Source organism: Urocitellus parryii, chromosome 9 (genome assembly GCF_045843805.1).
Source record: "Urocitellus parryii isolate mUroPar1 chromosome 9, mUroPar1.hap1, whole genome shotgun sequence".
In the NCBI taxonomy this organism is placed as follows: domain Eukaryota; kingdom Metazoa; phylum Chordata; class Mammalia; order Rodentia; family Sciuridae; genus Urocitellus; species Urocitellus parryii.
In genome coordinates this window covers 112,754,352-112,766,699 of record NC_135539.1, presented here as the reverse complement: position 1 = coordinate 112,766,699, position 12,348 = coordinate 112,754,352, and the positions used below count along the sequence as shown (strand labels likewise).

At 36.1% G+C, this 12,348-nt stretch overlaps 1 protein-coding gene across 4 annotated transcripts in view; it reads right to left on the bottom strand.

The window, feature by feature from the left end:
* The window catches only part of Rbbp5 (RB binding protein 5, histone lysine methyltransferase complex subunit), a 34,946-nt gene that overhangs the window by 15,013 nt on the left and 7,585 nt on the right, over nucleotides 1–12,348 (bottom strand). For all 4 annotated transcript variants that reach the window (XM_077802802.1, XM_026387448.2, XM_026387450.2 and 1 more), the window contains exons 2-9: nucleotides 11,660–11,685; nucleotides 10,557–10,729; nucleotides 5,058–5,198; nucleotides 4,126–4,288; nucleotides 2,496–2,605; nucleotides 671–790; nucleotides 425–578; nucleotides 256–327 (exon numbers count right to left, since the gene is read on the bottom strand). In XM_077802802.1, coding sequence (XP_077658928.1) covers nucleotides 256–327; nucleotides 425–578; nucleotides 671–790; nucleotides 2,496–2,605; nucleotides 4,126–4,288; nucleotides 5,058–5,198; nucleotides 10,557–10,729; nucleotides 11,660–11,685 — 959 coding nt within the window. The remainder of the gene's footprint in view (nucleotides 1–255; nucleotides 328–424; nucleotides 579–670; nucleotides 791–2,495; nucleotides 2,606–4,125; nucleotides 4,289–5,057; nucleotides 5,199–10,556; nucleotides 10,730–11,659; nucleotides 11,686–12,348) is intronic.

The window sequence follows — 12,348 nt, the reverse complement described above, 5'->3', positions numbered from 1 at the left end:
ACAGAAAGTACACTAGATTTTCTCCATGAAAACAGAGCTAGTAATCTAGCTTGGGACCAAGACCTTCCAATCAAAATAGAGTGAAATGAGACACACTGAACATAACTGGGTGATAGAAATCATATACCAGATTAAGAAAACAAAATAAGGTAAGTTCCTAGCCTTTTATAGTGTAAGGCTCTTATATGTAAGAACTACCTTAATATGTGTGAGAAGTATCTAGTTTCAAAGCAAGTCAACCAGAAAAATACTTACTACTTGATTTTGTGCCCAGATAGATACCACACCACTAGAAATGGATGCTATGATGGGTCGAACAGGATGCCACTAAATTTTAACGAAGGAAAGAAAAATTGGCTGTAAGAACAGATTCAAGATGTTCTGGATTATGTGAGTAACAACAACAATGCCCTGCTCTACTCACAGCTACATCCAGGAGGAGTTCTCCTCTCGTCCCATGGAGAATCTTCACCAGGTTGCCAATGCTCTTCTCCCAGATGTACAGGGCATGCTGCCGAGCTGAGCCTGCCACTATGTACTCCCCATCCCCAGAGAAGCAACATTTCTTCCATGGGGTCCTAAGGAACAAAGAAAGTCCCCACGGGGAACTGGAACCTGAGTCCCAGTGAAGAACTAACTATCATATACTCTTTCAAGCTGTGATACATACCTATTCACCAGGTCCTGCAATTTTTGCATGGGTTCAGGCTCTCCATCTCTTCCACAGGTTAAGATTTCTCTGCCATCATAAACTCTGATTATTCGATCTGCTGTGTTAATTAAAAAGCAACTAAAGAAAGGAAAAACATATTGACAGCAGAGGTCAGAAATCTGTTCCTATTAACTACCAGATATGTAGAATAGTACCACAAAACAAACTGGTGAGAATCTGAGTAAAAATGTAAGTGTAGAATTCTTGTATCTTCTTGTCACCTTCAAAACTAAGTGAAGTGAGAATATATGTTCTTTATCCCTTCTAAATATCTATGAATCCAAATGTTCCAACTGTCAGTATTTAACTAGGATCCAAGACCTCTAAACTGAAGCCAGCTTGCTAAATTCAAAGTTTATGTAACATGTATATAAATAGTTCATTTCTCTGGCCTGTTCATACACACAATATGTCCTTCTTAATGAGTTAAATAAATATATCATTTTAAAATGTCCAACTTTTTACATTTAGGACAATAAAAATCTTAGAAATCTGTCTAAAATAAGTTATTTCATTACTTACATCACTTCACTTACTTTTCTTCTTCTTCTTTTTTTTTTTTGTTGTTGTTGCAGTCTGACAATAGGCAAGCACCCTTTCACCGAGATACATCCTCAGGCCTATTTCATCACTTTTTTTTTTTTTTTTTTTTGTGGTTCTGGGGATTGAACCCAGGGCCTTGTGCATGCAAGGCAAGCACTACACCAACTGAGCTATCCCCAGCCCTCATCACTTTCTTATAGATCCTATTGACTAACCTTTTCTTAACTCAAGGGCAATTTGAGGGACAGGGAATGTAGCTCAGTATTAAAGCACTTGCCTAGCATGCAAAGGCCCTGGGCTCAAACCCCAACACTACACACACACACACACACACACACCACACACCCACACCCACACCCACACACACATTGTACACGCATGTGCTTCAGCATTTTTAAAAATTAGTGCATTATAGTTAAACATAAGTGAGGCTCATTTTGACATACTCATAAATACACATAACATAGTTTTCTTCATTTCAATCCCCAACAAAGGAGCATTTTTATTTTATTTTTGTACATGGGATAGAACCCAGGTGTGCTTAACCACTGAATCACATCCTCAGCCCTTTTTTATATTTCTATGTAGAGAGAGGGTCTCCCCAAATTGCTTAGCACTCCCTAAGTTGCTGAGACTGGCTTTGAACTCGCAATCCTCTTGCCTCAGCCTCTTGAGCCACTGGGATTACAGGCCTACACCACCATGCCTGGCCAAAAGAGCATTTTGAACATGAGTATCAAATATATATGAGTATCCCCAAACAGAACAGGATGAGTGTTTTCTGACAACCAATTTATTTTTGTTTCTGTTGATATCTACTTTTAACTTGGGTAAACAGGTTTTCAGTAAATGCATGTTCAATTACCACGTGAATTTTATGACATCAGTTCTGATTATAACTGGGGGTTAAGTTCAGTGGCATAACACTTGCCTAATATGTACGAGGCCCTGGTTCCATCCTTAGCAACACTAAAAAGCATAAAATACTAAGTGCTTAATACATGCCAGGCATTCTGGCTTTAAGCACTAACCACTCAAATATCTTTTCTGTAAAGGAACTATCTGATAACTATCAGATAAGGAAAATGTGACTAATTATGAACCAAGAACCAGATAATGAAAGTTTCTAACAACTTTAATAAAAGTTTTAAAGTTTAATATATAGAAAAACTACAAAGTTCAAATTTTTGCATTCTTCTTACTTTTAAAACACTCCCTAAAAAGACAAGGTTTCACTCACCTCCCCTTCCGGGCAAACTCAATTGACTTAATGGCTGTGGTATTGCTTGTTCCAGTTGTTACTCTGAAGGAAGCAACAAGATCCTGAGAATCTGTTTTTAGGACCAAAATCTAAGGTTTACAAGAAAAAAAGGGGGGAAAAAAGAGTAAATATTGTGAGAGACTGGGTAAAAATGTAAACAACTCTATTCCCATGTATTCAACCTGAGCAACTGATAGTCCCTTTTCCCTCTTCAAATTTATTTATATGTCCTTTAGGACATAGTATAATAGAATATTTAACATTATTTACAATAGTCAAAAAGTGGAGCCAGGCATGGTGGTACATGCCTGAAATCCCAGTGGCTTGGGAGGCTGAGACAGGAGGATCACGAGTTCAAAGCCACAATCAGCAATTCAATGACACCTTAAGGAACTTAGTGAGACCTTGTCTCCAAAAAAAAGGATAAAAAGAAAAAAAAAGTGGAAGCAACCAAAGATGAAAAAACAAAATGTGACATATATCTACAATATTAGTGAACTTTGAAAAAGAGGATAATTCTGACAAATGCTGCAGCATGGATGAACCTTAAGGACATCATGCTAAGAAAATGAGCAGCCACAGATGGGAAAATAAGATCTGATTTCACTTAAGAGGTAACTAGAGTAGTTAAATTCACAGAAACTAAGTATAATGATGATTGCCAGGAGCTGGGGGAGAACAGAGACTGGGAAATTATTAATGATTACAGTAATTCAGTTTTACAAGATAAAGAGTGTTCTGGAAAGGATGGTGGTGAGGGTTGAATGTACTTAATACCACTGAACTTCACATTTAAAAATGCTTAACATGGTCAATTTTATGTTATGTGCGTTTTATCATCATTTCTAAAAAATTGTCATTTCTAAAGTCACCATGAAATTATACTAGCTCTCATGCCCCCATCAAATCAAAAAACCACAAGGTGCCTAATGCAACTACAAACTCTTAAAGCATAAAAAGAGTCTGAAAGCTCACCTAACTTGACTTCTTATTCCACAGAAGAAACACCTACTACAATGCATCCCAGGAAGGAGTGCCTACACCTTCCAAACATTCCAAAAGGCAAGGTTAGACGTTTAAAAGGAAGGGAAAAAGAAAGATGATGAAGTCTCAGTACTGCAGGTTAAGGCAGCCTGAATAACACAAGATTTTTTTTAGTTGTCAATAGATCTTTTATTTTATTTATTTATATACGGTGCTGAGAATCAAATCCAGTGCCTCACACATGCTAGGCAAGTGCTCTTCCACTGAGCTACAACCCCAACCCCACACAAGGTTGTATACAACTAGCTGTGAAGATGTTTTCATCAGCAGTGTTCCAGCTGGTGACAGGACTTCTAAATTTGGTTTTATAATTTAGTCATAGCCCTTCATTAGCATCTAGTAATGACCCTTTTCTATGTCAAATAACCTCTGCCCACTTTAAATCTAAAGAACAGAAGTGATTATTAAGGCAAGAAAGAAAAAGAACCTACATTTACTACAGGCAAAAGCCATGCTTAATCCAGCAATGTTTTAAAAACTCAAAAGAAGTAGAATAAGTACACATAAAATGAGCCAATGCAAAGATACATGATCCTTTCACCAACCTTTAGGCTTCTTGGCTTACCTTGCCTTTTGCATTTCCTGTATAGATATATTCCCCTCGCCTATCAAAAGATGCCACCACGTTCAAATCAGAGTCATCGTCTACCGGCAGAACAACATGTTTGGAATCTGAAAGGGTCAACATGACAGGAGCAGATTTCATGGGACACACGAGAACCTTGTTCCTGTTTAAAAATATGAACAGCACATTGGCTATTGCTTTGGTATCAGCAGGCTGATTCCCTGTCCTTTTCACTGATCCTGTCCACTACTCTCATCAACTCTCCCAGACCAACTTTGAAATAGTGAAAAAGCAAATAATCTACATGTCTTATAACAGTAAAAAAAAAAAAAAAAAAAAATTTAGAAAAATTATGAGATCTTATTTTAACAAAATCTGATTATTAAAAATAAATATGAAGATAGAAAAAACTAGTAAAATATGAAATAAAGTAAAAAACACTGATTACAACTATGTAAAAAATGCATATTTAGGTACATTTAATATGGACTGAGCTACAAAGCATTAAATAATAAGCTTTATACTTACAGAGAAGCTGACAAGAGAACCCAGAGAAATAAAAGTAGTTCTGTCTGGGTAATGGAATGTAGATATTTCTTTTTCTTAAAGGTAGTTTTAGTATGAACTACATCCCCACGCTAAAGAAATCCAAATAATCAAGGAAGGAAATGCCCCAAGTCAAGGCCCAGTTATTATATGTATTCTCACGTTTGCTCATTTCTAAAGTCTTAATATTGGCCAGTTTTTAACTATATAATACAATCACAATCTCCTCAAAACGTACCCAGAAGGCTCAACCTATATGAAGAGATTATTTTATTTAGATTTGAAGATATGTGCATATGCCTTCTAAAACCTTTAACTATCATGAGCCCAGAGCTAATCCTTTTAGAATTAGACCCCACCCTAGGAAAGGAACAGCTTAAACATACTGATCTCTTGGATGATATTGGACTTTTAAGATGGGTGAAGGAAATCGAAACCTCTGGTCACAGTCTCCTGAAAGAACATCCCATTGTGACACTATGTTATCAGTGGAAGCACTCACGAGCTTATGGCCATCTCGACTCCAGCTAGGAAAAAAAAAATAGGTAATTTAGCATATATTTGAGGTTAAAGTTTAATGTGCCATGATTGTAGATGAATCGTGTTAGTCACACACATTGCTCTAATTGCACAGGTCAATATTTTTTTTAAAGTATACTCAAACTGGGTATGGTGGCACACACCTGTAATCTCAGCAACTCCAGAGGTTAAGGTAGGAGGATCACAAATTGGAGGTTAGTCTCAGAAATTTAGCAAGGCCCTAAGTAACTTACTGAGAACCTGTCTCAAAATAAAAAATTAAAAAAGGGGTGGGGATATAGCTCTGTGATATAGTGCCCTAGTTTCAATCCCAAGCACCAATAATAAAAAAGAAAGAGAGAAAGAGATTTTGTCAGGGGGTGGGAGCTGGTTTCAGGGGTGAAAAGTATCTGAATTTTCTGAAGGTATCCCAGAAGTAGCACCATGAACAAAACAAAAAGAAAGTATCAGTTATTTAAAAATAATTAAGAAAAGGAAGAATGAATTTTTCCTGCTAAGCACATCTAAATACCCTGAACATGATATGAATACCAGAAAAAACACTGCAGCCCACCCACACCCCAGTCCTCAAGGTCTAAACAGATAGCCCAGACTCTACCTTTACCCAATTGTAATAGGACACCTTTACCCCATACAAGGGTGTTGTCAGAGAAGGCTGAGTGGCAAGTAAGACTTTTTTTTTTTTTTAACCAACAACAGTAATGAGGTCCCATCACCACCGTGTTAGTGGAGGCCACAAGGAGAAGAACAAGGCATTCTTATCCTTCCCACACAGGATGGCATCAGCAGAAACCTAGTGGAGACCTATGCTTCTACTCTCACCCAGCAGTATCTGCAAAGTAATGGAAGATAAAAGAAAAGAACCACTAAATGGAATTCAAGAACTGAAAAATATAATAACTGAAATAATAAACTCTATGGATTCAAAACCAATGGAGAAAGATCAAATGAAGAATCTGCAAACTGGAAGACAGAATAATAAAAATACCCAAACTGAATAGAAAGAAAACAGAATAAAAAATTAAAAATTAAAAAAAAAAAAAAAAAACAATGACCATTGCCCTCAGGTACCTGCAGGACTATAACGAAAGATCTAATATTCATGCCGATTCCCAAAGAGAATGAGACTTACAAATACTTAAAAAAAATAAACTATTAAATAAACTGGATGAAATTTCTTCTAATTAGGTAAAAAGATATTAAAACCTACTGATTCAAGCTAAGTGAGCCAGGTGCAGTGTAATCCCAACAACTCAGGTTGTTGAAGCAGAAGAATCATAAGTTCAAGACCAGCCTCGGTCTCAAAATAAAAAATAACAAGGGCTGGGGATGTACTAATAGAACAACCCTAGATTCAATTTCCAGTACAACTGAAAAACAAAGAAACAAAAATAAAACCATTATAGATAAATAAAAAACAGAACTGTAAAACCTTGTTCAAGTAATCCACAGGAAAGCAGGAATCAGAGAAATAAATAACAGAAGGAATGCAGGGCATAATGAGCATGCCTGTAATCCCAGCAATGTGAGAAACATGTCAGGAGATTGAAAGTTTGAGGCAACTTAGTGAAACCCTATCTCAAAATTTAAAAGTAAAATAAGAAGGGCTGGGGATGTGGCCCAGTGATAGAATGCCCAGGTTCAATCCTTAGTACTGGAAAAAAGAAAAATGATAAATTATCTAAGAAATAGTTGGGGGCGAGGGTGGTGGTGGCTCAGTAGTAGAGCGCTCGCCTTGCATGTGTAGGGCCCTGGGTTCAATCCTCAGCACCATATACAAACAAAATAAAATAAAGGTATTGTGTTTTTCTACAACTAAAAAAAAAATATTAAAAAAAGAAAAGAAATAGTTCCCAAAAATGGCAGTAGACTGGTAGTGCCACAAGATTAGGGATAAACAAAGGACAGCTTTTGTGCTATTCTTGTTAAGCCTTTTTAGTACAATCTGCATAACAGTGGTGGCTGTGATTTCATTTTCCTTTAAACCTTTCTGCACTATAGCATTTTTCCCTCTTTCAAAATGAGTTCATATTTCTGTTATAGTAGAGGGGAATCTAATTTTTAAAATTATGTTATAAATAGAAGTGAAAACTAAGAGAGATTTCCCTTCTAAAAAAATAATTCTTGGCTGAGAGTATAGTCAATGGTACAGTGCAGTTAGCACATGTGAGGCCCTGGGGTTCAATCTGCAGCACAAAAATAAAATAATTCTTTAATTTTAAATTCTATAAACTCAAGAATTAGGGATTATGACATCTGAAAATTTTGTATCTTTGCAAAAAAAAAAAAAGATAGATCTTTACTAAAAGTGTTAAGAGTTTTAACGATCATTTAAATTTTTTGGTTTTTGCAGATGGAATCCAGGCAGCACTCCATTACAGAGCCACACCCCCAGACCAAGACTATATAGCTGTAAAGATTATTTAGTTGTACCTATGGCCCCCTCCCAATGTGCAAGAGGGGACAGAAAGCCTTAGCAGGGAAAGTCCCACTGTTCTTTTTGGGCAGTCTATCCCATCCATGGCATTTCTGTTGGGAAGCTCTTCTCTAATCTAAGCTAATAATTTGTTTTCCTATGACTTATATTCACTTATAACTTACATTGACTGTGTTATGGTTTAGATGTGGTGTCTCCCAAAAGCTCACATGTAAGACAATGTAAGAAGGTTTGGAGGAGAAATGACTGGGTTATAACTTTAACCTGTTCAGTGAATTAATCCCTGATGGGATTAACTGAGTGGTGACTATAGGCAGGTGGGGTGTGGCTGGAGCAAGTTGTTCACTGGATTTGTGGCTATCGGGTATATATTTTGTATCTGGAGAGTGGAGTCTCTCTCTGCTTCCTGATCCTCGCTTCCCTCTGCAACACTCTTCTGCAGTGCAATTTTCTTATCTTCATTCACTGTCCCCTTCCATCTCTTTTCCACATATTGCTCTAAAGACCTTTTAAATAAAAGCTCATCAAGTCACTTTCCTGCCTAGAATCTTGTAATGACTTCACAGTACCAAGATAAAGTTCAAATTCATGAATATGGCACACAAGGCTTTCCATGAATATCTCATCTTACCTTACTTTTGTCATATCATGTCTCCCATAGCATCATCTAGCTCTCCTGAAATATCTTTGTTCCATCTTATCATACTTGTTTAAGGCTGATATGCAGTGCCCTATGCTTGGAATGCACCTGGCAGATGCCTACTCATACTACAAGTATGAGCTAGAAACCACCTCATCTACAAAGGCTTTTCTGAACACTCTTCTCCATGGGCACAACTGACACTTCTTCCTTTATATCTTTGCCTCCACTAAATCTTAAATATAGTTCTAGTATAGAACCTTTATTATATGCACCTGCCTGCACACTCACTTCCCTTTAATAATCAAGAATTTTGCCTCTGGGTTCAATGCCCAGCATGGCAATAAATAAATAAATAATAAAACAATAACTGTTCATTTGTTTTGGGATTCCCAATGCCAAACATAAATCCTGGGACATAAATGTTTGCTGAATCAATCAATGACTATATGAGAAAAACCTTATGGACAAAGACATACACTAAACATTATATAACAGGGGAAAAAAAAACCACAAAAAAATAGTTAAGTAAGTTATAAAATGCAAGACCTTGGATTTGATTTTAGCACTACAAAAAGGGAAAAAAAAACTACAGTTTAACTGTCAGAATACATGTAGCCATAAAAAAGTTATTAAGTAGGAAAATGTTTAGATAGTGTTAGGGAGGAAAAAAAAGCAAAATATAAAATAAATTATAGCATTAACTTTAAAAAAACTGTATGTAGAAATTTATGAAAACATTTATAGAAGTAATATCTAGATGATAGGACAAAGGAGAAGAGTAGTTCTATTGTTTTATTTTCTAAAATGATGAATACATATTTCTTCATAATTAAAATGTACACATAGTTTAATAAGTAGGAGTTTCAAAATTAGATTGTGATGATGGCTATGCAACTTTTAAAGTAAAAGAAACAGTGAACTGTACACTTAAACTGGGTGAATTTTATGTTATATGAATTATATCTGTCCTACTAATGCTGTTAAAAATACATGTATCTATTTAAATCTTTATTGTAAGAATACAACAGCAAAAATGAAATGCACAGGAGCTGGAGGGGACCTAACACATCATCCAGGCCAGGCCATTTTGTAAATCAAAGTTTGACCAATCATCGTTCCTAGATCCCAGATAGGCATTCAAGCCAATTCCCAAGCCAGTGCTTTAAAATACTGCTGCCCCCATTCAGACAACAGGAAATAATTATAATTTAAATAACCCTGATCTAACTAAGTGCTTTTTAAGGGCACCAAGTTCATTAAAAAAAAAAAAAAAATTCAGTCCCCGAATTTTCTGACATGAATAAAGTAAATTCAGAGAGTAAGAGTGAAGTCAATGGGAATTTATATAACAGATATCAGCCCAATGTATTTGATAATAAACCTTATCAAATACATTTCAATGAAGGAACAGGCATGAATTCAAGAACAAGACTTGAAAGTTGGACTAGATGACTTCCAAGGTTTCCTCTTTACCATGACTTTATTTTAAATGAAAGGTCATGTAATGATTATACTATAGCTACAATATCTCATTTCAGTAATGCAATATTCCCAGAAGGAACCTGACTAAAAAAATCTCTATGATATCCAGGCGCAGTGGAGCATGCCTGTAATGCCAGCTCCAGAGGCTGAGACAGGAGGATCCTGGGTTCAAAGCCAGCCTCAGCAATGGCGAGGCACTTAGCAACTCAGTGGTAAAATACATAAAATACAAAACAGGGCTGGGGATATGGCTCAGTGGTTGAGTGCCCCTGAGTTCAATCCCCAGTACCAAAAAAAAAAAAAAAAAAAATCCCTATTATAGTGACTGTCTCCCTACAAAGATATTTTAAGGACAGTATGGGTTCAGGGTCTACACGGACTACGAGCTACAACCCCAGCTGATGGTATGACTGATGGCTGATTATCTAAAACTTTAAATATTAAAATATCTACATTGAAAATGGCAGATACATAGTCACCATTCATTCCTCTACTTTAACTTGTATTTAACATATTAACCTAAAAATTTCTAGAGGTATATCTCGGTAGCAGAGTATTCCACTAGCAAATGCAAGGCCCTGGGTTCGATTCCCAGCAGCACCCAGAAGCAAAAAACAAAAACACATAAAATTTTTTTCTATGTACAGGTGATGGATTTGTTTTTTCATAATGCTGGGGATTGAACCCAGGGACTTGCACAATCCCCAGTGAGGCAAGCATTCTAACAACTGAACTATATCCCCAGCTCCCCACCAAAAAAAAATTAAAATAAAAATTCCTTACCATAAAGAACAGACCGGATGAATGTGTGCACTAATTATTTTAGCAATGCCTCTTGTCAAGAAATCCCAGATGACAATTCGGCCATCATTACAGCCAACTGCAAGCAATGTACCCCACCTATTAAAGGTGCAAGTCAGGGCCATGCTGATGCAATCCAAAGTTCCATCAGCTTCCTAAAAATTAAAACAAATACAGAAATATAGACAATAATGGCCAGGCATCTAAATTATTTCTTAAAGGCTTTCTGCCATTTATGACATTTCTCTTGAATTTAAATAATAATGCATATGGAAATAGTCTCTATATGTCTTCTTATACCTTTCAATTATGCAAAATGAAGAAATATTTATAAAAACTAACCATGAATTTTTGGAAACAGATGTGATCTATCCCTTACATTCCACTATAACTGTATAAACTTTCTGGAGGCCAAATGGGCAATATCTAAGAAAAACCACTAGAATCATACCTGTTGACCATTTAAGAATAAAAACCAAAAACACATAATAGCCTAGGTAACATTAGGGAAATCAAATAATTATTTTATGTCAGTATTAAGCCACTTAAAATAACAACAGCTATGCTGAAACATATTTAAGTGTTGTAAAAGCACACTGAAACATATTGATTATTACTATGTAAAAATAAAAGCCCACAGGAACAAAAAAAATGTATGTACAAGTGATGGAAAAAAAAACTCAATTAAAATTTTCTGTTTTGGGGAGCTGGGGTTGTAAACTCAGTGGTAGAGTGCTCGCCTAGCATGTGTGAGGTCTTGGGTTCAATCCTCAGCACCACATATAGATAAATAAATAAATAAAATAAAGGTATCCATCTACAACTACAAAAAAATTTTTATAAAAATTGTGTCTGCTTTTTTTTTTAACCTAAAGGCAAATGACAAGATTTATAACATTATGGTGAAATTTTTAGCTAATATTATTTATCTACTTACCCCCCCCCTCAAAGTTAAACATCTACATCCAATCCCTTATCCCTTAGTCATAGCGAAAGATCTATCACAATTAATGTTATTTTGTCAACCAACATAATCACTACACAATCACGATTTTCCTAAAACTATGACAAAACTATACTCTTACCTCCGGATAGTTCTGCCCAAAGGATTCTGCAACAAAGCAAAAGAAAGAGATTGATGAAATATGCGTCATACAGCTCCCGAATAGTACAGAGCAGAGGTTAACCAAGTGAAGGGGCAACTGCTGCCCTTTCTGGGACTCTGTAAGGTCACACCTATTTTCATTATCATGCACAGATGGTATCTTCCTTCTTAACTCCCATCTCCCAAGTATGCAGATGAGTTTTCCTAAGGCTATGTGATCTGTGACATTTCAACAAAGTGAATGCAGAAGCAGATGTATGAACCCAGCCAATTTCTATTTAGGCAACATTAAAAAGATTTGTGAAAATACAAAACAACGCCATTCTTCTTACAATATATTCATATAAACATCTCATGTTATTATGGTTACATTTAACTAATAAGCTTTAAAAATATGTTTTAACTTCTAAATTAGTAAATATCAGTAGCTATATCCCACATAAACAAAAGCATCTTCAGAGATCCTTAATTTTCTTTCTTCTTTCCTTCCTCCCTCCCTCCCTTTTTTCTTTTTCTGTGATGCTGGGGGTTGAATCAGAGCCTAAACAAGTGCTCTACCATTGAGCTACATCCCCAGCCCTTTTTATTTTATCTTGAAACAGGGTCTCACTAACTTGACCAGGCTGGCCTCGAAAGTGTCATCCTGGGCTGGGGATGTGGCTCAAGCGG